Here is a 27,029-nt window from a genome sequence, read left to right on the forward strand (position 1 = left end):
GAGATTCTGGATAAGTGTGGCCGTGTAATTGCAAATTTTGTTGACGTGGTGCACGAATCATGACGCATCTAAGGCTTAGGACTGAGGAGACAGACATGTTATATTCTTGTACGCTCAGATTTTGAAAACCATAAACAATTCATTTACATGCAAAATTTCAATAAAGCACGCAATTTGAGTATTTGGTTGTCTCGGTAGCCTGATAGAATAGGAGTCCTCCAACTTTTTTACCAAATTCTTTCTGTTGATATGTTGGTATCGGCAATCAAATCGCAAATGTCATCGATTGCATTTTCAAAACTTACTAGTGTCAGCCGCTCGGTTGCATAGACGTGGAGAGGACGCGGACACTACAACATTCTCAAAAAATTAGGACGTAGACACGTATATGCATATTTTATTTATATATACAATTATGTATTTATAGAGCAAAGTCAAGTGTTTCACTCTAAAAAATAGAAAATAATGCTACATGTATATAAATTTCAAAAGAAAATTAGAGATTGTTTGTTTATACACGCCGAAGGTCAAGCAATAATCACTATTAAACACATGACATGATCAAAATGCATTCTTGGAACAACACATGCCCAACCAAGGATATATGTGATGTCATTTCCAATTACAAAAACCTTAATAAAGACTTAAATGATTGATCTAAATGTTTGTCTTTCTTTCTTTATTTAATACAGAGTGATAGTAAAAATAAAGGAAGAAGTTTAAATGAAAATGAAAAAACACGAATTATCGGTGTGTCCAAATAAGATGCGCACAGAATGCGCATATTGATGTGTCGGACACGCATCGTGTCAGCGTCCAACGCACGTCCTGTGTCCTACACGGACACGACTCAAAAAACTGAACGTCCGTGCACGAAGAAGGATTCATAGTACCTGTACCAAAGCAACCCTATAAAGCGCGAGTCAGACTTCCACCAACCCATTTCAAAATATGAATATTGTTAATCGGGCATTTTATGATGGATGGGATCGGGTTGCTGGTTACCATTTTAGATCCGGACATTCACCCCAAACGCCTTTCCATCCCAAATCTACATCAGCACAACTGGGGATCAACTGCTGAATACTATAAAAAGTACAAAATACTGTGTGTGATTGTTTTAATACAAGTAGGGCCTACTTTACCTACCCACAAACCATTATTTTAATCTAACCCAAAGCCTGAAAAGCTAGTGTTAAACGTAATTATCACTTAAACAAAGAGCTGTGCAGTGTTATCAAATTCTCAAATCCCAAAGTTAAGTGAGAAATAAAAGTGGAGAAAGGTGTCTCACCACCATCACTACTAGGCCACCAACCACAGCCCACCTAGAAAGTCAGTAAGCCACCAACTTTGGCCAAGTCATTTTCACTAGAAATAATTCTTAGCACAAATTGTTTATCTATTAGTAAACCAGAATTTGAAAAGAGATTAGAGATAATTATATTACCCTTTAATTTCCTTATGGATGGAAATCTGAATTTCTCCTCACCAATAAACGCATCCACGTACAAAAGAAATGACAACAAAGTTGCCAATTTTATTAAAAGAAAGTGATCACCAGAAAAGTGACAATTTAGACAGGAAAAAGAGACATCCAGTAGTAATTACTAATCACAACATTTAGTTACTAAAAAGTAGTCAAAAATCTTTGTAGACAAAGGCCAATAAAAACGCTTAACATAAATGTTGGCCTATATTTTTTTTTCCTATTACCATATATTTTAGAAGTTTTTTCCCGTTATAAAGTCCATCACGACCATAGAAGGAACAAAACCCTCAACTTTCCTCTTTGTAACCCTGCTTTGTTTTATTATGTGATTCCCATAGTGCAGAGATAACACTATCATCATACACCAAATCGTACCAAGAGAAACTAAGAAGTAATTCCAAACCTTTAAAATTTCGGAACAATGAAGACAATTGTGCATATTCATCTCCTTTTCTATGTTACAAAATGAACACCTATCTGAAGATGTTTGCCCGCTCTGGCTAAGCAATCCACCAAATAGGAAAGACATAGCTAAAAGGGTTTTAAAGAAGATCTTATCTCATATGGACTTCTTGGTATACCTGAGCTATAGATTTTAACCAGTTTACTTTATCATTCTTATTTTAAAATTAAAATAAAATTCCCCATTTGTATTTTTTTTTCAATTATCTATATCCATGTATGAAATTCTAAAGTTAAATTTCAGCATAAATGAAGATAGTTTACGAGTTGTCTAATTTTTTCTAAATTATAATATAAACCTTCGGTAAATGTTTAGGTCATCGGTCTCTCATTTTAAGGGAAGGGAACTACCCTAAGTGAAGATTGACACCTCTCTCCTATTTTCCCGGCCTTATATGCTAACAAGACAATATTAACTAAATATAAGAATATCATAGTAATTTAATTGTAGAAATAAACCGTAAACCTTTGTATTCATATTATATACTTTTAATATTGTCATTCCATTTATGAAGTTTCTCGGGTATTTCTTAAATTTTACATAGCTTGTTTTGATAGAGCTTTCCCATTTTGTTATAACATAAAATTTTAAACTTATATTTGTTGGAAAATATTGTGTGTGCCCATCACATTGGTAACTAGAAAAAAATATATGCCATGATCATGCAATACCGTGAGAGCTCACTTCTATTACAATGAAGTTTATTTTTCCCTTTCAAGTTATTTGTTTTTCTCTATTAAGTTTGTCTGATATATAAAACAAGCGAAAATAGGCGTAAGCTTTGCAAATGAAATGGAGAAACAAAAGTATAATTGATAAGTTAACAATAAAAACCAAGTTCTGTTATGGTATCAAAGGGAGCTTCATCGCTTTGATTCGAAGCTCTGATAATGTTTCATCTAATTTTAATTTCTAGGTCTTCTGATAGAGTCTGTTAGTTCTTCAACCCCATTTTTTCATATTGTTCTCTCGGTCATATCCCATTAAGTTTTCAGTCTCCATCTAAACTCACTTCCAAAAATTAACTGGAAATCACAAATTTCACCTCTTGTGCGAAGCTATAACTTGTTCAGATTTGTTGGTTGATCGTTTCCTGCACCACCAAAACTTATCAAAAATCCATCTCCAACTTCACCTGCTTCTGGTTTTGATTCTGAAATTATCTCGACTTCATCTCTTGATTTGGTTCTAAATTCTTATTATTTATTTTCTTGGTTGGATCAAGACCAAGTCATTCTTTCTTGGTAGCTTAGTGTGCTAACTGATGAATGCCATGTTCAAGTTCTTGGTAGGAGTTTATCTTATGAGGTTCTGGAAAACCTTGGAAAAGGATTATAATGCTTCAACTCGTTCTAGGTTAATGCCGCTAAAGGTTGATTTGCATAATAAGGATCAAAATCTATATAAGTTTATTTTAACAAAGCTGTATCTATCTCTCACCAACTTGCTCAGATTAATAGAGTTGTTTCTGATGAGGATTTGGTGTTTGATATACTTCATGGACTTCCAAAATTTTTTAAATCTTTCAAAACTAGTGTTAACACCCAAGTTCTGAAGAATCTAGATAAATATTTTAGTAACGATCTTCTTGGACTTTTTTTATCCGAAGAATCTCGTATAAATTCAGAGATGAAGCCGGAGTCCGGACCTCACTACTGCTTCTGCACATGTTTCTCGACACTCATCTTGGTAATACTTCTCAATATTCACTTGGTAATTTATTTTTCTATCAGCATCATATTAATATTTTAAAGGATATCCACCTTATCAATCTCATCGTCAAGATTGTAATCAGTTTCATAGAGTTTCTAGTTTTAAACGAAGCGGATTTTGTGGTGGTCTAAATACTTTTCGTGGAAATTTTAGAGGTGGTAGATATGATCGTTTTGACCGTGTTTATTCTTCAAATTTTTATCCACTTGCAGCTCGTTATAATTATTATATTTAATATCAAATATGAGCAACACGTGGATATTCTGCATATGAATATCGACATCGATTTACAAAGACTGATGGATATATCAATGCACATCATATTATTTATAATGAGTATTATGATGACTTTTATGAGAACTATTGTTTTCTGAACTTTAGGCATATGTAATTTACAACAATGATCATGCACCTTATTCTTCTAATAATGGGGTCCCTGATTCAAGCACTACACATCATATCACATCGGACCTTGCGATTCTTAATATCCACTCACCTTATGAAGGGTCTGATCAAGTCTGTGTATGGGTTAAAGCATCCCCTAGAGTCTCTAGATTGATTGATTTTCTAATTTCTCAAGGGTTTGAGGCTTCGGAAACTGTTACTTCTATGTTGGTTAAAGTCTCTTATACGGAAGATTTGTATGTTCTTATATATGTTGATGATAAATTGGTATTTGTTATCTAATTTCAACTCTTATTGCTTCTAGCCACTGAGTTTTCTATTAAAGACTTTGGTGACCTATCATTTTTCTTGGGTGATGAGGCTTATCCCAATTCAATGGGTATTTTACTTTCTAAGAAACAATATCTTATAATCTTCTTAAACAATATAAAATGGATTATTCTAAGCATGTATCAACTTTTATGGCTTGTCAAAGTGTGCACCTTGAACCTAATATGCAATTATCTTCGGATCCTTCTTGTTGTGTAAGTATATTTGGCGCTATGCAGTATGCCAATATTACCAGACCTGACATTTTTTTTTTGTGAATAAAGCATGCCCACACATGCAAACTCCAGCTAAGGAACACTGGTCTGATGTGAAAAGGAGAGGGTACAAAGTACACCACCAAATTTTTTCGTTCGGCAACCTGTATGGACAAAACCTAATATAATTGCAAGTATATCTTAATTAAAGATCTTGAATAATATGTATATAGAGTTTTTCTCTTTCTGTTCAACAATCAGTATGTCTAGACACAAAGCCCGTGAACTTGATTGTGTAGAAGATTTGTTGGACGATCTCAAAAATCAATATCCAAGCTCAACTTAGTCTTATCCAAATCAAGAAGACCCGAAATACTGCTAAGTATGAAACTTTTTATCTATCTTTCAAGATACGAATTTTACAAGCAGTCCAGTTACAGTCGTGCTCCTTACGCCTCTTAAACCTCGCAAGGCTCGGCGCAATTGATTCCCTTAGCTGACGTCCTTTACAACCTAAGAGTGCTTCAACCTAAGTGAAGACTTTCGATACCAATTTTCCTCTAACATATAAGCCTTATTGATTTCTCTTTTGATTTAGGTTTGGAAATATGTTTACAATAAATAAAGTCCTATAAACCTCACGATTACGGAACACTTACACTTTATTAGTTGTACTAACCACCTCTCAAGAACAATCCAAACAAATCGAAGAAGAGTTTAGATATCTATCTCGAGGGATCACAAAGTATGAGACAAAAGAGAACTTTACGATTTCTACAAATCCTCATAGATCAATAAGAACAAGATTCAAATACATGGACTATCAGGTAAAAAGATAATCATACCATGCTTCACGAATCCCTAAGTGAAGTCTTTAAGTCGTAACCTAACTATGTTTCTCTTAGGAAACGTAGGTTTTAAAGGACGACTCTAGCAAGCAACTAGGACATAAAAGTGCCATGGATTGGGAAATAATATTGCATGAGTCTCTCTATTTATAGTTTTCTAGACAATAGGTAGCATTGAATTTAATCTAAGATAACTTGAGATCCAAGCAAACAATTTCTCAGTTAAGATTAATTTTTTATTAGGAATTCATGTAAGCATGAGAAAATACGTCTTGATATTACACAGAAGAATATACACTTTGGTCCAGGGTTCTGAAACCGTATACAACGATGATCCATATTGGCATATGCCATATGAACTTTCAAGCATAAGTCGTGTTCATTAACACTCAAGACTTAAAGCATGATTCACAAACACGAAATGATTTAGTGAACAAAGTTTTCTTAGAAGTGTTTATGAGAGTTGTAGCAATGCCATATTTGTGAATATAGTTTATGAGCATTTGCTTAGTTCTGTACTGGGAGGGTATGTGTAGGGGTATGCATACCTATGGACCAGTCTGTGAACTCGGGCTGCTGGGGTACGCGTACCAGGTATATACACCCTTACCCATTCACGAACTCAAATATCAGGGGTACACGTACTGGGTATGAATACATCCCTTATCTAGAACTCAGATAACTAGGACACACGTATTGGGTATGCGCGCCGACCCTGTGCCTAAAATTCAGTAAATTCTGAAAACTCTTTTATAGCAATTTGAAGCATTCCCAATCGCCATAGGTAATAAATACCATTGGTTGGGCAATTTCCAAATGATCATCTTGAAACAAAAATAGTTGATGAACAATAAATTGTTCCTTAATCAAGATTGCTAAGGATTTATGAACATCCATTGCTTTGATCATATTTCGAAAGATTTATTAAGACAAGTTTGGCGCGAAATTTCTTCTTTTTAATGTTAAATCTAACAAAATTGTATGCTCATAAGATATAATAGTAAATGCCTTGAGTAAATATGATGGTTTAGTCTTCATATACCTCTTTGTTGATGAAGTTCTCCAAATGTCTTCATTTATTCTTCATTCTTCAGTCTTCGAGGGATAATCAGTGATGTCTGATACTCAACTACCATACCCTAATCGTAGTTCGAGAGTTGACTTTAGTAGACTAGAAATCAAGATGTAGTTTTTTGCATCTAACATTGACAACAAGCTTGAGATAACAAAATTTGCAATTTCGAACGAGCAGTGATCTAACATGATGTCAAGCGCATAGTGAGATATCTTTCAGGTACATTGGAGTTTGGTTTAAAGTTCAAACGAGCTTATTCTTTACAATTAGCTTTTTGCATGCTGATTGCGCCGGGTGTTCAACTGATATACATTTATTAGTGGTTTAACAATTATATCTTGGTGTTTCAGAAAACAAAAGAATGCATCTAGATCTAGCACAAAAGTGGAGTATAAGTTTGTTGCTGATACTTTTTCAGATTTACTATGCCTTCAGTTTGTGCTCACTGAAACTGGGTTTCCTCAGTGTGCGCTTGACATCATATTCCTCAGTTGGAGTTTGCATTTGCTGACATGCCTTATTCACATAAAAGGAAATGTCAAGTCTTGTAATAGTTGCATACTGTAGAGCATCAATTATACTTCAATCCTCTATCTTCTCTTGTTTTTTGGCGTGAGCGGCACAACTTATCTAAAAAAGAATCCTTTATTTCATCAGCATAAGAAGCACACTGAGATTGCTTTTCACTTTTTCAGGGAAACAAGTAACGGCTAAGAAGCTTTTTGTTAAGGTATATTGCTACAAAGGATCAAATAGCAGATGTTTCACAAAGACGCTTTCTTTTCTGCGCTTTACTACTCTCATGTACAAGCTTAGCGTCCCCATTTGTGCTGCGACTCCGAACTTCGGGGGTCGGGGCAGTGAGAGCTAGTGTAATAAAAGTGTACGTCGAAGTCTATTTTTCCTTACGTTATTTGTATTTCTTGTTAAGACGTTTTTTCTATTAGGTTTTTCTGATTTTTCTGATATATAAAACCAGTGAAAAGAGTTGTGAGCTTTTTAAAGGAAATTGAGAAACAAAAGTATAATAAAAAAAGTTAAAAATAGAAATTCATAATCATATAGGAGTTCAATATTCATCAACCTAGTTTCCAAGCGGATGAAAAACAGTCTTGAACTGGAGTCGTCTTGGATAGTGGCCTGGCAGGAGTGCAGGACCGTGTGCATTTTAAAGGTCCCCCGAAGCCTCCGATACAATGCGGTTAATATGACTCGAAAAAGTAGTTAAAAATATTCACACAGTCGCGCCAAAATCGGGCAGCGTTTGGTTCATGTAAAAAGTAAAAAAACAAACTAAAACCCTCAGATCTATCTACGGGGAACCTTAGAATTTGCTATAAAAACCTGAATCTCATACGGTTTTATTTGTGCCATCCTCTCTGTTCTTCTTTCTATAAACTAGAAAAGAAAAGAAAAAGAGAGTCTATCCTTACTCCTCTAATTAAGGTGCGTTCAATCGTTTTCTTCTTCTCTTTAACTAACTCTGATTCCCATCTCTGTGTATAATTGCGTTGTTTTTATCGACTGTTTTTCACATCTCTTGCCAGAGTAGATTATTTCTCCTAGAAAGCTAGGTTTGATTTGTTTAGTTCTACGTAGAGAATTTAAGATCGGATCGTCTTTGTTTGGTTAGAAATTCTTCATTTCATTTTTGATTGATCCGCATACGATTCATTTCATCAAAATCAGTGGTGAGTTACTGTTTTTTTCTGCTCGCGTTAACTTGCATAAGTGTACTTAGTCTGTATTATCAGTTGATGCTTCATGGATTGGAAAGTTTGGATCCAGTGTTATATATGAATGAGTTGGTAGATCTGGTTTGAATTTATAATGTTCTAAAAGATCTCTCTCGTTGCTGCCTTCCAAGAATTTATTCTAGTGAATTCATATATGAAGTGATTTTATGAGTTATTCAGCTTTACTCGTTAAGTGTTGAAGCTTTTCTGTACTTGGTATTTGGTTTCATTAAGCTTGCATTTACTCATGTCAATTCTCTACATGAATCTGGAACTGCTAATAATTGGAATCTATTGTGTACCAAATCTTATATTTGTCAGCTGTCGGGTATTTTAGCATTTTCTGATTTTATTTTTGATTTTTCATTATTAACAAATTGAGCTTGAGATCTGAGCTTCTTTAGCCAAATTCTGAATAAAAGTTACTTCCAAATGTTGCCAGATCACAAATTTAGCTCAACTAGTTCTCTTTATTGATGAACCAGAAAGATGGCATCTCACATTGTTGGATATCCTCGTATGGGGCCTAAAAGAGAGCTAAAGTTTGCTCTAGAATCATTCTGGGATAAAAAGACCACAGCTGAAGATCTGGAGAAGGTGGCCACTGATCTTAGATCATCCATTTGGAAGCAGATGGCTGGTGCCGGGATCAAGTATATTCCCAGCAATACATTCTCTTACTACGACCATATGCTCGACACAACAGCAATGCTTGGGGCTGTTCCATCTAGGTACAACTGGACTGGTGGTGAGATTGGCTTTGATACATACTTCTCCATGGCGAGAGGAAATGCCACTTTACCTGCTATGGAAATGACCAAGTGGTTTGACACCAACTAGTAAGTGCTGGATTTCTCTCTAGTTGGTTTCCGTGTTTCACATAAGTTAGAATACTTATATAATATACTAACTATGTTCAATTTTTCACCCAATCAGCCATTTCATCGTCCCTGAATTGGGTCCAGAAGTTAAATTCTCTTATGCTTCTCACAAGGCTGTGAAGGAGTACAAGGAAGCCAAGGCTGTACGTATTATTCATTTTAGTGAAATTTTTGATTGTTATCTTGTAGTTTGTGCATATAGCTTCCTGTGGTGGATTTGTAAACAAGATCTTTTCATTTTTCTGTATGTGTGATTCAAATCCTGTTTATTGAGTTGTGGATCTATAATAAGAATAGCAAGAATGATCACATCGTATTTCTGTTCATTTGCAACAATGCATTTAAAAAACAAAGAATAGAGATGTCGTGATCATACTAAATGTCACTTGATCTCTAATACCAGCTTGGGTGTGGAGCAAGGGTTGTTCAATCTGATTTTCTTTTTTAGTATTTGTATCGTTAATGTGTACTCATTTCATATGCAGCTTGGAGTTGAAACTGTCCCAGTTCTTGTCGGCCCTGTCTCTTACTTGTTGCTCTCAAAACCCGCAAAGGGTGTAGATAAATCTTTCTCTCTTCTCTCTCTTCTTGGAAGCATTCTTCCTGTGTACAAGTAAGAAGCTGGAACTTTGATACTGATAGCTTTACTTGGTTCTGTATATCATTTGTGAATCTGTCTCCAAATCTATGTGTACTAATAGTAAGCTGGTGCTATTCCGTTTTCCAGGGAAGTTGTGGCTGAGTTGAAGGCTGCTGGTGCTTCTTGGATTCAGTTCGATGAGCCCACACTTGTCCTTGATCTTGAAGCCCACCAACTAGAAGCATTTACTCAAGCATATGCTGAGCTCGAAGTAACTCTATCTGGTCTTAATGTCCTCGTTGAGACCTACTTTGCTGATGTTCCTGCTGCAGCATACAAGACTCTCACTGCTTTGAAGGGTGTCACTGGTTTCGGGTTTGACTTGGTTCGTGGTGAGAAGACCCTTGAACTGATCAAGAGTGATTTCCCCTCTGGGAAATATCTTTTTGCAGGATTGGTTGATGGAAGGAACATTTGGGCCAACGATCTTGCTGGGTCCCTCAGTACCCTGCAGGCTCTTGAGGCTGTCGCAGGCAAAGGTCAGATACATCTTATGATGCATTTATGTCTGTTTGAAACATTCCATAGCTGAACTGGTAACTGATTCTATTTCCCTGTAATTTTCTATCTGCAGACAACCTTGTGGTCTCTACCTCTTGCTCGCTTCTCCACACCGCTGTTGACCTAGTGAACGAGCCTAAATTAGACAAGGAAATCAAGTCATGGTTGGCATTTGCTGCCCAGAAGATTGTTGAAGTTAATGCCTTGGCAACAGCATTGGCCGGAAAGAAAGACGAGGTACTTCTTTAACCTGTACTAACTGTTTTTTGTATGAACAACAATGGAAACTACTTCATGCCCTTAGGTCTCCATATATTTTGATTAATTGAGATGAGTAATGGTTACCACCCCAAGTCAATTGCAAAAGATTGACCCATACTTGAATCTTTTAGCTTACATTCCTGACTTGGAATATCTGCAATTCCTGAAAGTGACGACTTCGATAAAGAAATATATCCCTATGATAAAAAAAGATTACAAACAATCGGCAAACCACATTTTTGGTCAAGCTATTTGTTAGTGTCCTGTTTATTGTTAATTGTCTATAATTGTATGTACAGGAAATCTTTTCTACTAATGCTGCTGCTCAAGCCACCAGAAAATCTTCCCCAAGAGTGACTAATGAAGCTGTTCAAAAAGCTGTCAGTGTTTCTTGAACTGATTTCTGCTTCCATTTCAATGATAATTCCTTATTCAAAATTGAGTTTCACTGCTAAAGAAACATATTATGTTTGCCAGGCTGCTGCTTTGAGGGGCTCTGACCACCGTCGTGCTACAACTGTTAGTGCCAGACTGGATGCTCAGCAGAAGAAGCTGAACCTTCCAGCCCTCCCAACTACAACTATTGGGTCTTTCCCTCAGACAGTAGAGCTTAGGAGAGTACGTCGTGAATACAAAGCCAAAAAGTGAGTGTTTTATGAGAGAATTTTATAACTTAAAAACAGATCTCCAGAATATCCTCCTGACATTTCCATTTGTCGTGGGGATCTATTTTAGGATCTCAGAGGCTGATTACGTCAACGCCATCAAGGAAGAAATCAGCAAAGTTGTTAAGATCCAAGAAGAGCTAGACATCGATGTCCTTGTTCACGGAGAGCCCGAGGTTAGCTTCCGCAAAATATTTTACTTAACATAGAGTCAAATGATTTTGATCCACGCTGAAAAGATTTCAAAATTCTGATTAGTATCTTCTGTATAACAGAGAAACGACATGGTTGAATACTTCGGAGAACAATTGTCTGGATTTGCATTCTCTGCCAACGGCTGGGTGCAATCTTACGGTTCTCGATGTGTCAAGCCACCAATCATCTACGGTGATGTTAGCCGCCCAAAAGCCATGACCGTCTTTTGGTCCTCAATGGCACAAAGCATGACATCTCGCCCAATGAAGGGAATGCTTACTGGCCCAGTCACCATTCTCAATTGGTCCTTCGTTAGAAATGACCAACCCAGGTACAATTTTTTGGAAAGAACTTCAATCTCTATTCTAATTTCTTAGTTCTATTTTAAAAAATTCAACTTGGGATAACCATGGGTAATATTTACCAGATTCGAGACTTGCTACCAAATTGCTTTGGCCATCAAGGATGAAGTTGAGGACCTTGAGAAAGCTGGTATTACTGTTATCCAAATTGATGAGGCTGCTCTTAGAGAAGGTCTTCCTCTTAGGAAGTCAGAACATGCTTTCTACTTGGATTGGTCTGTGCACTCTTTCCGTATCACCAACGTTGGTGTACAAGACACTACCCAGGTTCGTATGCTCAACCAACACCCAAGTAAATTTGTTTTATTTCTGATAAAGATGGTTGGGTTCCTATAATCTCCTAACAAATTCTTTCAACAGATCCACACTCACATGTGCTACTCAAACTTTAACGACATTATCCAATCTATTATCGATATGGATGCTGATGTAATCACCATTGAGAACTCACGATCTGACGAGAAACTCTTGTCCGTTTTCCGTGAGGGAGTAGTATATGGAGCTGGTATTGGCCCAGGAGTGTACGACATTCACTCTCCTAGAATCCCATCAACAGAGGAGATTGCAGAGCGTGCTAAGAAGATGCTTGCAGTTTTGGAGAGTAACATTCTCTGGATTAACCCAGATTGTGGTCTCAAAACCCGTAAGTATGCTGAGGTCATGCCTGCCCTAACCAACATGGTGAAAGCTGCTAAGATCCTCCGTGAAGAGCTTGCAAGTGCTAAATGAGAGATGATGTTTCACTAAGACGATGATACTTATATTGCTACTACGGGTCTATTCTTGTTTGAGGAGAGAAAAGAATAATCATCTTTTGTTACTCCAATAATTACTGAAAGCTCATTCCTAGTGGTACAACGTTGGGTGGTTTGTTTTCTTTTTCTTTTTCTTTCCTTTTTATTGTTTTGTTTATTCTTTCTGTTTTATTTTGGTTTCTTTTAGAGGAATTACTGCGATGTATGCATCAAGCTCCACAAAATGAAACTGAATTCAATTAGTTATTAAGTGTTTGTATCGAGTTTTAAGCTTGAACAGTCAAAATTCTTCAGAGTCTCCTCTCTCTGACAGTGTGTAACTGCGACTGTTTTGAACCGAAAACACTATCTTAAAAGAACCTGATCTGAACCGAAAACACTATCTTAAAAGAACCTGATCGTTAAGCAGAATAGTAGCCGGCTTGGTCTATGACAAGAAAAAAGAAAAACAATTTATCCCAATTTTCGTAATAAAGAAAAAAGAAAATGACTCGGCCGCGTTTGGCAGCTTGATGTATGACAAGAAAAAGGCTCTCTATCTTCCTTTTTTTCGGCTCTCTGTCTTTCTGTTTCTTCATTTTAATTGTTCCAGCCACTTGTTACCTCACAGAAGATCTCAATGGAGGGCAATTCACATGGTCAAACATGCAAACACATCCATGACAATTTCAGATCATTCTGCCATATTCTGTTAACAACTACTAACACGATTAACAAAAAGCCTCCATTTAAAATTGGAAGTCACTAGTTTTCTAATCCAGATTTCTTAACAAACTTGAAACTGTGGTGGGATACTATGATCGGTCAGGCTAGTGAAGCGCAAAGGTGGCGCGACACAACATAGCCGGCCTAGTGAGTTCTCAGCTAAGATAGCGCTGCGCTGCATAGACTGTTAAGCGCCAAGATGGCTGGACCCTGCAAGGCCAATGAAGCGCGAAGGTGGCACGACACTGAAAGGACATTAGTCAAATAATGAAGTTTATTGGACGACACAATGAAACTTCATTGAGGAAAAGGCAAGGCAAGGCCAAGTTGACAAATGCAGCATGCGATGTTGGCATTAAGGCATATCCATGTAATTGAGTTGGCCCAAACTCAAGGATGATGCAAGAGTGTGGAATGGCCAAGAGTTGGCCTATGCATTAGTTCAAGGCTGGCCGAAGCTTGAGCAGTGCAAACAAGTTAGTAATGCAAGAGTGGAATTGCTATTGTCGAGCAAGTTGGCCAAGTGATGAATCATATGATGCATGAATAACCAGAATGAGCTAAGAAAATGGCTAAGATAACTGTAGTGCGATGCTGGTCGTGCAACCAAGAAGATTGCAGTGCCATGTTGGCTGAGTATTGGAGGAAGGCCAAGTTCAGATTGCATGTTATGACTCAAGTGAACGGTTAGGAGTTGGTTATTGGCTTCACAAGTGTGCTAAAGGCGTGAGACAAAATAAAACGGTTATAAAGGAAGTTTATAAGCGTGGGAGAGTGTTCATAACTTCTTTATAACATGTGTTGGATGTTGGTTCGAGTTTAAAGAAAAACTGGCCAAGTTGGCACAGTTATTGGCGGTTATGGAACTGCCTGGTTGTCCCATGCGTGTGCAGCTGTTATGCATGGTTTTTGGCCCATAAAGCTATTGTATAAATAGTGATAAGGCATAGGAAAATCAGTAGGCTTGCATTTTGTGAGATTCAAATTGAGAGAGTTTTTGTAAGGCTAAGGCTTGGTTCAAGGTGAACAAGTCTGTGTAAGTCCCTAAGTGGGCAAGTTTTTTATTTATTCCATTTGATGCAATAAAATGAGGAATTGTGTGATGTTCTAAGTGTTATTGGTTTGCTGGTTGTGTTAGTGAATGTATGGCATTGTTTGAATGCTTTATAGTAAGTATTTGAGAACAAAAAAGGAGAATAAAGAATGCTAAAGACTTCCGCTGTTGAACTGTAGAGTTGGTTGTTTACAATGGTGCAAACTTATAAGGCTGAAGTACGAGTGGGTGAACCTTGATTCACTGAACCATTGTGCTGCCGGTTACATTTGCTCAGAAAATTTGCAAGGTTCATTTACAGGTGTGACACTTCGGGTATCAAGTGTATTTGTTGGATAATACGTTGTACTTCTTTCTTTGTTTCTTAATCTATTTTCTTCAACAACATTGATGCTGAGTTGAACACGTTCAGAATCATTGGAGTACTTGGAGTGACGAAGAATTCAAGGAATATTGAAGAACTAAGGAAATCGAGCATGTTGGATGAGAAGCTACAAAATTTCTTTATTTTGTAATCCATATGTATTGATAGTTTTGTCACTAAAATTGACAAAGGTGGAGATTGTTAGAGCACTGTTTGGTCGAACTCACAAGCGTTGCTATCTCAATCTTGTTTGTCAAGTTTAGGTGATCAAAACTATAAGTCTTGATTTCTAGTCTACTTATAGCTATGTCTCGGATTAGGATAGAATGTGCAGTTGAGCTTCAGACTTCACGACGTTCATCGATTGAAGACGAAGATCTACTGAGAAGAGCTTGGAGGAACTTCATCAACAAAATTTATACGGAGACTAAAACTTACTATCACTCAGAAGTCTATTATATTATATCTTTTATTTGAGACTAAGTTGTATAGCTATATAGACTTTACATTATACACATTTGATATTTCGAGCTGAGTTTAACTCGCTTATATCTTTCTTGAAATATGTGCGGGAAAGCTTTTTGCTTTAACTACGTTCATCATTATTCTTGACGAGTTTAGTTGGAAATGATTTATTTGTTAGAAACTAAACAATGAGCCCAAAGATGATCATGTGAAAATTGCCTTGAAACATCTTACATGATTTGTGTGAGACAGTCATTTGATGTAGACTTAGAATGTTTCGTATTGATCTTTCGATCACTTGAAAATTACTTATAAGCTAATAATTTGTGTGAGACAGCTATTGTCGTCTTCTAAGGATGTTTCAATGATTGAAATGGGAGTTTAGAACAAATAACCATTGTCTGGATATAGCACGGTATGCATACCAGTATGCAAATTGTTGTAGTGTGATTCAGGTCCAGGAACCAAGGATGCATACCAGTATGCGAACAGTTTTTACTATCAAAGTCTGGGAACCAAGTTTGCATACCCGTTTGCAAACGGTTTTACCTGAGTTGCGGTCCAGTACAACATTATGCTTACCCGTTTGCGAACTGTCGGGACAAAACCAATGTCTGGAACTTAAGTTTGCGTACCCGTTTGCAAACTAAGTTAGTTTATGTTCTAAAATCGGTTAAGTATGGTTTCATATTCATGAAAAAATACATATATATATATATATATATATATATATATTAAGAAATGCAATCTTTGTAAACCGTGGCTTAATGTTCATGAATTGATTCTCTTGAATCAAATCCAATTTTGTTTTAATTGTGTCTTGTATACTTCTATGAGAATATAAGCAATTGAACAACTCTATGAGTAACACAATAGATTCATTTGGTTATCATTTGTGTAGATGGGGAAAAACTATTTGCTGGTTTTTTAGGGAATGAAGAGAAGATCTAGCGGCCGAAGACTCCTCAACCAAGCAAACTTCCTAACCTCAATCAGATGCACTGCACGGGAGTGCTTTTAAGTTCGAGAGATCAATCTGTAGGACTCCGGCCTAAACCAAGTCAATTATCGTTCCAAAGTCAATTCGGTCACAAAGAGGGAGATGGGTTGATCTGTATGAGGGAAGATGAGAATTGTGTGGGATCAAGGATTGTGGATATGTAGTGGATTTCTGCAGATTGATGAATACGTTCGAATGATTGAGAGAGTGTTGCTCACACGATGATTCTGGGTTAGACGATGGATTGTTTGTTCAGTATCTCGTGGGTTTTTCTTTCCTGCTCAATCATGGATTCAGAGACTTATTTATATTTTCAGAATAGTAAACACATTGATCCCAGTAAGTGTGACAGTTTCTTGAGTGAAAGAAATGGGGAAGTGGGAGATCGTGGTAAAGACAGTTCCATGTCGTGTGGAGACTTGATCGATCATCCACCCACTACTTTGCTAACTCCCTCAACCGTTTGCACGACTTACTCACATTTCTCATCGTGGATGAACACACGTGCTGTAAGCCACCATACCAAAACCCTAATTGTTATCCCCCGTGTGACGTGATTGATGTCTCACGAACGTGGAGTCTGCAAAGCAGACGTGTATTTGATTAGTCAGTTGTCGACTTGATTAGACAGTGAGTCTAAGTTTTGTTGAATTGAGCATGAGTGATGAATGCTCAGTGATTCATGGATTGAACATGTCAGATGTATAGTTCTTGAATGATGTTGATATTGCTCGTCCGAGCAAGTATTGTAAATTCGATGAATTGTTGAATATTGAGTTGACTCAATATTCGGCAGTAAATTACTGAATATTGATAGCTGGATCAATATTCGAGCAACTAAGCAAGTATTGCTCAATTCGACAAATTACTGAATATTGATAGTTGGATCAATATTCTAGCAACTACTCAAGTATTGCTCAATTCGACAAATTACTGAATATTGATAGTTGGATCAATATTCGAGCAACTGAGCAAGTATTGCTCATTTCGATAAATTATTGGTAACGTGACCTAATAAAAATTAATTAAAATATTATTAGCCTACCAAATATTATATAATTAATCTAGATGTTGATTGCTGGGTCAACGTAAATTCGTTAGTGTTTTGAAACTGCTCAAAATCATGATTTGCAGAGCATTTGTTCGAAACCCTAATTTTTGATCAATTGTTCGTCAATTGATGAATTACTGAAAATAGCTCACTGAGTGAAGAAGCGACCGACCACATGGGATGATGGATGACCACGTGGTGCCCAAGTGCTCGTATGAGCATGCACCAAATTCCTTTGTTGACTAGTTGATGAAAGGATGATTAAATGCTGGTTTAATCATTTATTAGAATAGTGCTCGTCTGAGGATTAGGTGATGAAACCTAATTATGGAGAAATGAGGTGTATATGGGGAAAAACGATTCGCTGGTTTTTTTAGGGAAGTGAAGAGACGAGCGAGTTGCCGAGACTCCTCAACCGAGTAAACTGCTTAACCTCACACAGATGCACTACAAAGGGAGTGCTTAGATTCGAGAGATCAATCTGTAGGACTCCGGTCTAAACCAATTCAATGGCCGTTCCAGAGTCAATTCGGTCGCAAAGAGGGAGATGGGTTGATCTGAAGGAGGGAAGCTGAGAATTGTGTGGGATCAATGATGATCAAGGATTGCAGATGTGTTGAAGGTTTCTGCAATTTTTGGTGAACTGATGAGTTCGAATAAGTTATGATAGATTGATGAATTCATGAGAGTAGTTACTCGAGAAATTCGACAATTGATGATAGCTAGTGATCATTCGTTGTCTTCAATCATGGATTCAGAGACTTATTTATATTGTCAGAGTCGTGAACACTTTGATCCCTGTAAGTGTGACGGTTTCTTGAGTGAAAGAGTGGGAAAGTGGGAGATCGTGGTGAAACCAGTTCCAGATTGTGCGGAGACTTGGTTGATCATTTACCCACTACTTTGCTAACTCCTTAAACCGTTGACACGACTTACTCACATTTCTCGTTGTGGATGAATCCACGTGCTGTAGGCCGCCAGACCAAAACCCTAATTGATATCCCCAAATTTGACGTGATTGATGTCTCACGAATCGTGGAGTCTGCATGACAGACGTGTATTAATTAGTCAGTTGTTGATTGATTAGACAGTGAGTCTAGGTTTTATTGAATCGAGCATGAGTGATGAATGCTCAGCGATTCATGGATCGAACATGTAGTTCTCTGAAATGATGTCAATATTGTAGATTTAGTGATGAATTACTGACCAGTATTTGAGCGACTGAGCAAGTATTGCTCAATTCGGCGAACTATTGAATATTGACAATTGGACGAGCAACTGAGCAATTACTGCTCAATTCGACAAATTAATGATTATTGATAATTTGACGTGCAACTGAGCAAGTATTTCTCAATTCTACAAATTAATGATTATTGATAATTTGACGTGCAACTGAGCAAGTATTGCTCAATTCGACAAATTACTGATGAATTACTGAATATTGATAGATCAATATTCGAGCAACGAGCAAGTATTTCTCAATTCGACGACTTACTGATAAATTACTGAATATTGATAGTTGGATCAATATTCGAGCAACTGAGAAAGTATTTCTCAATTCGACGAATTATTTATTGGTGACGTGACCGCATAAAATATTAATTAAAATATTAGTAGACTACCGAATATTATATAATTAATCCATACGTTGATTGTTGGATCAACATAAATTTATTAGTGTATGAATTTGCTCAGAATGATGAATTCGTGAAGCGTTTGTTCGAAACCCTTATTTTTGATCAATCGTTCGTCAATTGATGAATTGCTGAAAACAGTTCATGAGTGATAGAGGGACCGACCACATGGGATGATGGGAATCCATGTGTTGCCCAATGCTCGAGTGATCATGCACCAGAGTTCTCAGTTGGAGAGTTGGTGAAAGAATGATGATTAAATGCCGGTTTCATCATTTAATAAAATATTACTCGATTCAGCATTAGGTGATAAAACCCAGTTATGAAAAGAGTGGGGGACCGACCAAGAGAGCATGAGACCGACTCTTGGTGTTCACGGGACCAGCTGTTGGTCGTTTGAGAAATCCCCAGGTTGGTTGGAGAGAATTTGGGCCCAGTGTGAGCAATTGAGCAAATTAGGTCAGAATTATGAAAACATGTGGGACCGTCTTTTTACGATCCCTAGAGATGATCCTGGTCAGTCAAGAAGGCATGCACGTGTTACCATGGTTTCCTTGTTTCCGTACTAAGAGTTTCAGTATTTTCTGATGTGCGTTCGAGCAACATTGTGAGTTTTCCGAAGAGTTTCGTCTTGCCTGAAAATCTTGATTTTTGTTGGAATGAGCATGTATGCTCAATTGATCAATATTTTGTAAATATTAAAATAAGAGTATTTTAACATTTAAAATTTCCGTGAGAGGCTAGCCGGTCGTGTGACCATGTTGGCTTTTGGTTTTTCATGATTTGAGCAATATTTGAGAAAATATGAAGGAATCATGAATTTTGCTCAAATTGAGGAGTTTCATGAGATGAGGAAAGTAATAATTATAAAAGACTAGGGATTGTAAGGTGTGGGACCGGCCACGGCTAGGGCATGGCCGGCCGGCTATGTGGTCCGGTCCCACAACACATTCTCTAATTTTATATTATTATTTTTCATGAAACAGTGATATTATGGAGAATCTATGAGTTTTTGTTGAAACGGAGGAGTTTCATGAAATTGGGAAATAATAATTATAAAATACTAGGGATTGCAAGGTGTGGGACCGGCCATGGCTTGGGCATGGCCGGCCGGCTAGGTGACCTGGTCCCGCACACCTTTCCCCATTTTATAATATTATTTTTCATGAAACCGTGATATTTTGGAGAATCCATGAGTTTTGTTGAAACAGAGGAGTTTCATGAAATTGGGAAATAATAATTATAAAAAGCTAGGGATTGTAAGGTGTGGGACCGGCCACGGCTTGGGCATGGCCGACCGGCTAGGTTTCCCGATCCCGCACACCTTTTCTTATTTTATAATATTATTTTTCACGAATCCATGAGTTATGGAGAATTCATGAGATTTGCTCAAACAAGGAAAGTTGCTAAAATCAAGGAGTTTTCATGAGTTCATGAAAATAACAAAAATAGGGAAAAATAATGGAAGAGGCATGCGACCGGCCACGGCTAGGGCCCGGCCGGCCGGCCAGCCGGTGGGCCCGGCCCATGGCGCCTCTAATTATTTTATTATTATTTATTGTTTTCTCCTGTTTTGCGTAGGATTCCTCATCTGTCCATATTTTTTAATGCTCGTTTGTGCATCCGGGTGCTCAGTCGTGCATCATTGTCGAGTACACTTGCACCATTTTTGTGGGGCTTACTCAGTGATGGTCCAGATGCCCGGTTGTTGAGTATTTATTACTAATTCATAAAATTCAGTGGAGAATAATTCATGAAATGGAGTAATAAAATAAGTAGTTATTTATTATCAATTCATAGGATCAGCTATGGATTCGACCATGAACTCGGAATAATAAAACAAGTATTATCATTCCATTGGATCGTGGATTCGACCATAGAATCGGAGCAATAAAATTACCTATTACCATTCCATGAGATTCTTGGAATCAGAGTAATGAGATAATACAGTTGTTTATTGTCATTCTATGAGATCAAGCCGTGGATTCGATCATAGAATCGGAACAGTTGTTATTGCCATTCCATGGGATCAGGTCGTGGATTCGACCATGAAATCGGAGCAATGGTTATTGCCATTCCATGGGATCAGGCCGTGGATTCGACCATGAAATAGGAGCAATAATAGATTATTCTGGGAATTCAGTGGTAAATGTTACGGCAGAATTAATCTATTGTAGGAAAGATATTAGCCAGTTAAGGCGTCATATCCATCCAAAGGGTGCATAGTCAGGGAGTCACAAGTGTTACTTATGACCTGAAGGCATTAGTGCTCTCAATCAATGGAGAACCGCCTGAATCTATACACGGTCTCTCCACATAGTCAGGGAACGATGAGTGTCACCGACGTCCTGAAGGCGTCCGCCACCCAACTATTCTTCTATGTGGAGGTGGGTCTCTCTCCTGCAGTCATGGAACATTGAGTGTCATCGACGTCCTGAAGGCATTAATCTCTCAATCTACGGAGAACCGCCCAATTATGTTATTCTGCATAGAGGTCACGATGAAATGTCAGGGATCGAACGCTCAGCTAGTGGAGGCTTCTCGAAAGACATACTCGTCGTGGCTTCGTAAAATATGAATGGTTGCATGTCTGAAAGCCGTGTCAGAAACATGTATCATAATTTTACGGTTTTGCCCTTTGTTGAAAATCCACCATCAACATTAAGTCCCCTGCATAGTGAGGGACAGTCATGTTCCGCATTATGCATTAAATGGTGATTTTCAGTCGATGAGATCAGTGGTTGAACTCAGTCTACAAAGGTATATTCAGAATCCACGATTTGCTGTAATGGTGTCATGTACGGGCAAATGTTCAAGTAAGGATCCTAATAGCATGATAGAGTGTTATTTTGCGAGCACAGAGAAGTGAGGTGCCGCTAATTTGGTCAGTTAAAAGCCCAGTTTTGGTTGGTTGAATGTTTATAGGCCCAAGCCCAAAAAAGGAAATCCTTGTTTTAGGAACTGACGTTCGTTCATTCGTTAGTTTAAGAAACAAACAAAATAGACCCGAGTCTAATGATAAAAAAATTTTGTTGTGCGCTTTCACAGAAGCCAAAATTTTATCTTTTAAATATGTGAGATTTCACAAAGGGAATAAACTCTCGTTTTAAAGATGGATGCTCTTACGAGAGAAAAGTTTTTTTTTTTAATAGACGTGCGTCTGTTAGTAATAAAAGTTTTGTCTATGAGATTTCATGAAAACAAAATTTTAATACGTGAATATACGGATTTTCAAAAATTGAAAGACTCTCGTTTCACAGACGGGTGCTCGCGAGAGGGAGCAAAAATATATACATATATTTTCAAAGTTACATGAGTTTCACGTTAAAATGTATATTTTTGTAAAATCAATATTTTGATTTTGAACAACTGTTGGAAGTAGACAATTATTCACGATGAAATAATGTCTGTATGTGAGTTTTCACAATTGTAGAAATTAAATTTTAATTTTCAGTAATTGTTAGAAGTAAACAATTTTTGATAAAATATTGTTTGTATGGATTTTGTGATCTGATAGTGTATGCACAAAACCAATGGGTGTTCACTCGGTGGGAGTCGCTCACATGGTGAAAATTATGTGAATTGTTCACATGATGGAAGTTTCGTGAATTGTGCACAGTTTTATGAAAATCACGTTATGGTTTTGAATAACGAATTTTGTTCGTCTTTGAAGGTTCGAAGGAGCAAGCAAATTCTCGAGATTATAATCACTACAGCTAGTGAAATTGTATATATGTAAGAGTTGGGTGGTTACCATTTTTGTAGACGCTGATGTGAACATCTTTATTCCATGATTCATTGTTTTGTTGAATTCTGCGCTTTGTATGAATGATGTGCTGAAATAGACACTATGCAAGAATGACTGACTCCCACGATGATACTTCCAAAGATGGTGTCTCCAGATATGACATCTCTACGGATGTGACGTTAAGAAATGGTACTTCTGGGACCTCTGAGTGATGGTGAGAGATCCTTCATACTGAGTTGTAATATTTATCACAGGATGATCGTGTAGTGATATCCCAGATCAATGTAGACTTCACGGAAATGGAAGAAAGTCTTCAAGGAGGAGAATCCAGAATTAAGTACCACAGGATGTTAGCAAATGACGCGCAGTCCCCAGCCGTTGCTTTGGTGAGTTGTTAGCGCTCCTTTTGTCATGACTTTTCCCTTCCCGTGCAATTAAGATCACGAGACCAAGGTTTGTTATTTCTTTTCAGATTTTTGCTCCATCAAGCCTTGAAGGTCTTCAATACTCTGCTGGTGAACAAGCGATTTCTGAATCGAGCGTTGAAGAAGAAGTTGATGTAAGTACCTCTTCGTATAATTGTTCATAGAACTCCTTGAATGAAATATCAATAATTGTTGTTGATGTATCCAGGATAGATTTACATGAATCGGGGGAGCAATGATGATGCCCATTCGTCTTCATAGGATGGTGAAGAAGAAAGCCCTGGATTTCGAAACCGAATGAAAGTAATGATGTTTCCAACGGTGATATTGGTAATTCAGGTCCTTTGAGCACTTTAGGGACCACTCCAGTAAGTACCCATCATATATTTTCTTCATAGAAGTATGAAATTGCTGATTTGTGAATTAATGAATGAAAACCCATATGAGTATACGAGTAATTTTGCTGAAATACGTCACTGGAAAATTTCAGACTTCAGCCTTTTAGTAAAAACACCATAGAATCTTCGTTCGAAGTCGTATTTTCGCGATCTGTATAGTATCTTCAAGCCCAGGATATTCCCAAGCTTTAGTAAAGAAGCTTTTTTGAGTTTTGAGCATGTTTAGGGCCTGAAAAAGGAGAAACAATAAACTTCCAGGAGACTTTCAGAACTTTTTCAGATTGTATGTTGTTCAATGTTTTGGCCACATCTCCTTGCTCGTTCATCCGATTGCTGTGAGTTTTGGATATGTTGTAAAGAACATCCATATGAAGAGAATGGTATATGACCTATCCCTAGATTCTTCACCAATTGCTCCCATATTGTCGGTTTGTACATGACAGCGTAAAATCATCTCAGACGAGCTTGCTATAAAACACTCATGTTGTGTCTTTAGACCATTCACTTGTGTTTTGAACGGTTGGTGAAGGATTTTAATTTCATTGATACATTTGATATCAGGACCCCTTGATTGATACATGAGCGTGGTGCTTGCAGTGTCATCTTGTTTCTGTCAGTCGCAGAAACATCAATTCTGAAATCCTGGTCACGTGACCATAACTGAGGTTGCTCTCAAGAGGGGGTGATGTAATGACCATGGTTGCATGTCCCGGTGATAGAATTCATTTTACGATGAATGATTATCACTGGAGATCCCGGCTCCACGAGTCTTGGACTTGTGAAATTGATCGTCATGATCAGCGGACCATCAGTCCCCGATATTTTGTTAAATCTTTCTGTTTCGTTTTCCCTTCTTCTGGCAAGACCTAAATAGGGGACCGGGTAGAAAAATTGATGTAAAGACCTAAGTGGTCGAAGTTGAAGATACCTTGATGAAGGACTCAGTGGAAAGACCTGGTGGACACCGACCGACTGTGGAAGTTATGAATCCCGTCTGAGGATTGCTGCTTGTATGTTGTATGCTCTGGAAGCTGTAGGAACCTCATACGACGTCGGAATTTGACGCTTGACCCCAACTTTTGAATCTAAGAGACTTAGTTATCATATGATCAAAGAATCACTCAATTTGGAGTTGCAGAGGTCAGCCAACGAAGCGTGCACATTTGTAATTTGTAATCCCGTATAAAATTTCCAAATTTCGTAGACCTGACAGTAAAGGCCATATCTTTTAGCTCGTATGTCCGACTAATGCGCCCTTTTGGTATTTTGTAGAAGAGACATAGAAGAACATCTTTTGTTCAGGAAGCGTTGTCCCGTTCTTCACCCATTGGTACGTTTTTGTAAACTCATGGCCTGAAGTGTGTTGTATCTCATTTGTAGAGGTGATGAGAACATCTTGTAGAAGACTTGGGATTGTACCCGCCTGTCGTGTAAGATTTGGGAAAACGTTCATGTTACCTTTTTTTCAGGTCTACTCATATTGATATGAATCATTAGGGATTGAAGAAGTACGATCCATAGAGTAACGCTTCAGTGAAATGGATAGTTGATGAAGTCGGATGTTGCTCCTGAGGCTGATGATGGGATTACAATTAAATTTTCTCCAGAAATTCTTATTGATGTTGAGACCATGAATAGAGTTCCTCCACATGCTGCCGATACTATGATTGGAGTTGATATAGAGACCGAAGATGATAGTCTTTGGTCTTCCATCCAGTGATCCTTTACATGCACGAACTAATTGGTGAGTTGAGCATTCCTAAGATGAAGGTGTAGTAGGATTTCAACCCAAATTCTCCTGAATATGACTTTACTGTGAAGTGGCTTCGTCAGGAAATATATGTTGTTGCTCGGTAGATGGAAGCAGCAGTCTTCATTCTAGATATGATTGGTGAAAAGAGGAAGTTCCCCAGTCGTGCAGGGGTTTGTGATGTAGAGAGGTTCCTTTTGATGACGTTTCATGGAATCACATCAGATTGCAATGACTTGTTATGTGGATAACATTTATTGAAATATATTGAATTGATATTTCCAGTAAAATCAAGTCCCCAGCGCATCCCTCATTCACTTAGCAGAGTTGAAGGAGTTTGTAGCATCCATTGATGAATGATGTTGCATCTGCTTCAGAGTCTTATCATGGGATAGTGAAGACTTATCGATTGTAATTCAACTACACTTTGATCGTGTCGGTGTTGAACCAGTGTGTCACCGTCGAGATATTGTGGTGAAGCTAGAGCGCTCGAAGGTGTACTTTTTGATTGAGAGTAAAATTCGAAGGCTTCTTATATGCTTAAGCGCTGAAGCGTCGAATGTCTTAGGCTTGATCGTCTCAGCCCGTGTATCTTTTGTGGATTCAGCATTCTGCGATAGTGGGATTCAACACTTTTGCAGACATCAGAGACTTCCGATACTCATGGACATTCCTACAAGTCTATGGAGAAATTCCCAAAGTGTTCTTTGCCATGCTTCCGTCATCTCTCAGTAGTGAATGCCTCGGTGAGATGCCCGATTCGAGGCGGTGTCATATTCAAACATTTGGTAAAATAGTAATGCGGTGAAGCTACCATTCATAACATATTGCAGAGTTGCTAGCAGAATTGAGTCCCCATGCTAGGATAGTATTAGAGGAAATAAATGACATAGACATGGAAGGAATGAGACTTGCCTGAGTGCGGAACCTCTTGATGAATGTCTATGCATCTTTTGCAGGTTCTTGCTTCAACCTCGTCAAAGTTCGAAATTTCTCCAAGTGCTCCGATGATGGGATGACGAGTAGATTCTTGTCGAGTGATGCCAGCGGCTCTGAGGGTTTTCAGTGGAATAGTGTTGATAGAAGTGACAACATCGATCAACATTCTCTCAAATTCATTTTCTTGGAGATTGACTGTGGTGAGCAGTCCCCAGTCATACATCTCTTTGTCTGTGGATAGAGGCTCAAGAAGTATTTCCGGAATGGATTTGCTGACACGATGTAATTCAGAGACATGAGCATGTCATTCCTTTGAGCTCTTGACAGATAAAGCAATTCGCAGATGTGCTCGATCAATGACTGAACTGCTTCGTCGGAAGGTTGTTCGGGGAGATTGAAGTTATGTGATTCTACATTTCTTCTTCGGTCGGCTCTCCCCTGGTGAATGGAAATTTGGTTGCACCATCTCGAATCCATACTTCCAGTAACTCGATCACTTCTTCGGTGAGAAGAGGGAAGTTTGAGTCTGTCTGATCATTTTCCCATTTGTTGATGCAGGGTTGAAGTTTGTGCATTTCAAGATCGTTCATCCTCTCTTTGCGCTTCTGGGAGATTGGAGAAGCATGCTTGTGTTGTGGTGGCTCAACTTTCCCTTTGCTCCGTTCAGCAACAATGTTCATGGAAGGCTGGAGATTGTACTGATTTTTGACTAGGCGTCGGATGCTTCGAGATTCCTCGACCTTGTAGAATTTGCTCTTTCCAGTAAAGTAGGTGCAGTAGTTGTTGATCGCTTGGCCGCTTCATGAAGTTCTGTGAAGGTCTGAAAACGGAGATTTTCCAGCAAAACTCTGTAGACTGGGATCATCCCGTTGATGCACAAATCCACCAGTTGTTGTTCAGTAACGTTGGGATCATGGGAAACCAAAACCTGAATTCTGAACCTCTTCACATAGTCATTGGGATTTTCAGCGTTCTTCTGT

General features: G+C 38.0%; 1 protein-coding gene across 2 annotated transcripts; it reads left to right on the top strand.

The window, feature by feature from the left end:
* The first annotated feature begins 7,814 nt into the window (after nucleotides 1-7,814).
* Nucleotides 7,815-12,811, top strand: LOC113313595 (5-methyltetrahydropteroyltriglutamate--homocysteine methyltransferase). Of its 2 annotated transcripts, none has more exons than XM_026562388.1 (12): nucleotides 7,815-7,966; nucleotides 8,699-9,095; nucleotides 9,193-9,280; nucleotides 9,623-9,750; nucleotides 9,865-10,256; nucleotides 10,352-10,515; nucleotides 10,839-10,919; nucleotides 11,017-11,183; nucleotides 11,275-11,380; nucleotides 11,480-11,730; nucleotides 11,827-12,028; nucleotides 12,122-12,811. In XM_026562388.1, the coding sequence occupies exons 2-12, from the start codon at nucleotides 8,746-8,748 to the stop codon at nucleotides 12,488-12,490; spliced, it is 2,298 nt and encodes a 765-aa protein (XP_026418173.1). In that variant the 5' UTR covers nucleotides 7,815-7,966; nucleotides 8,699-8,745; the 3' UTR covers nucleotides 12,491-12,811. The 2 variants fall into 2 exon arrangements, with proteins under 2 accessions (XP_026418173.1, XP_026418174.1); XM_026562389.1 differs by having other exon boundaries at nucleotides 7,818-7,966; nucleotides 8,742-9,095.
* The last annotated feature ends 14,218 nt before the right edge of the window (nucleotides 12,812-27,029 follow it).

This window comes from Papaver somniferum, chromosome 9 (assembly GCF_003573695.1).
Source record: "Papaver somniferum cultivar HN1 chromosome 9, ASM357369v1, whole genome shotgun sequence".
Classification (NCBI taxonomy): Eukaryota; Viridiplantae; Streptophyta; class Magnoliopsida; order Ranunculales; family Papaveraceae; genus Papaver; species Papaver somniferum.

Excerpts from the sequence above, each read along its gene's own strand:
- LOC113313595 (XM_026562388.1), top strand. The coding sequence starts at position 8,746 with ATGGCATCTCACATTGTTGGATATCCTCGTATGGGGCCTAAAAGAGAG. Across the intron at positions 10,920-11,016 it reads ATGAAGCTGTTCAAAAAGCT|GCTGCTGCTTTGAGGGGCTC; the intron begins GTCAGTGTTTCT and ends TATGTTTGCCAG. Across the intron at positions 12,029-12,121 it reads GTGTACAAGACACTACCCAG|ATCCACACTCACATGTGCTA; the intron begins GTTCGTATGCTC and ends TTCTTTCAACAG.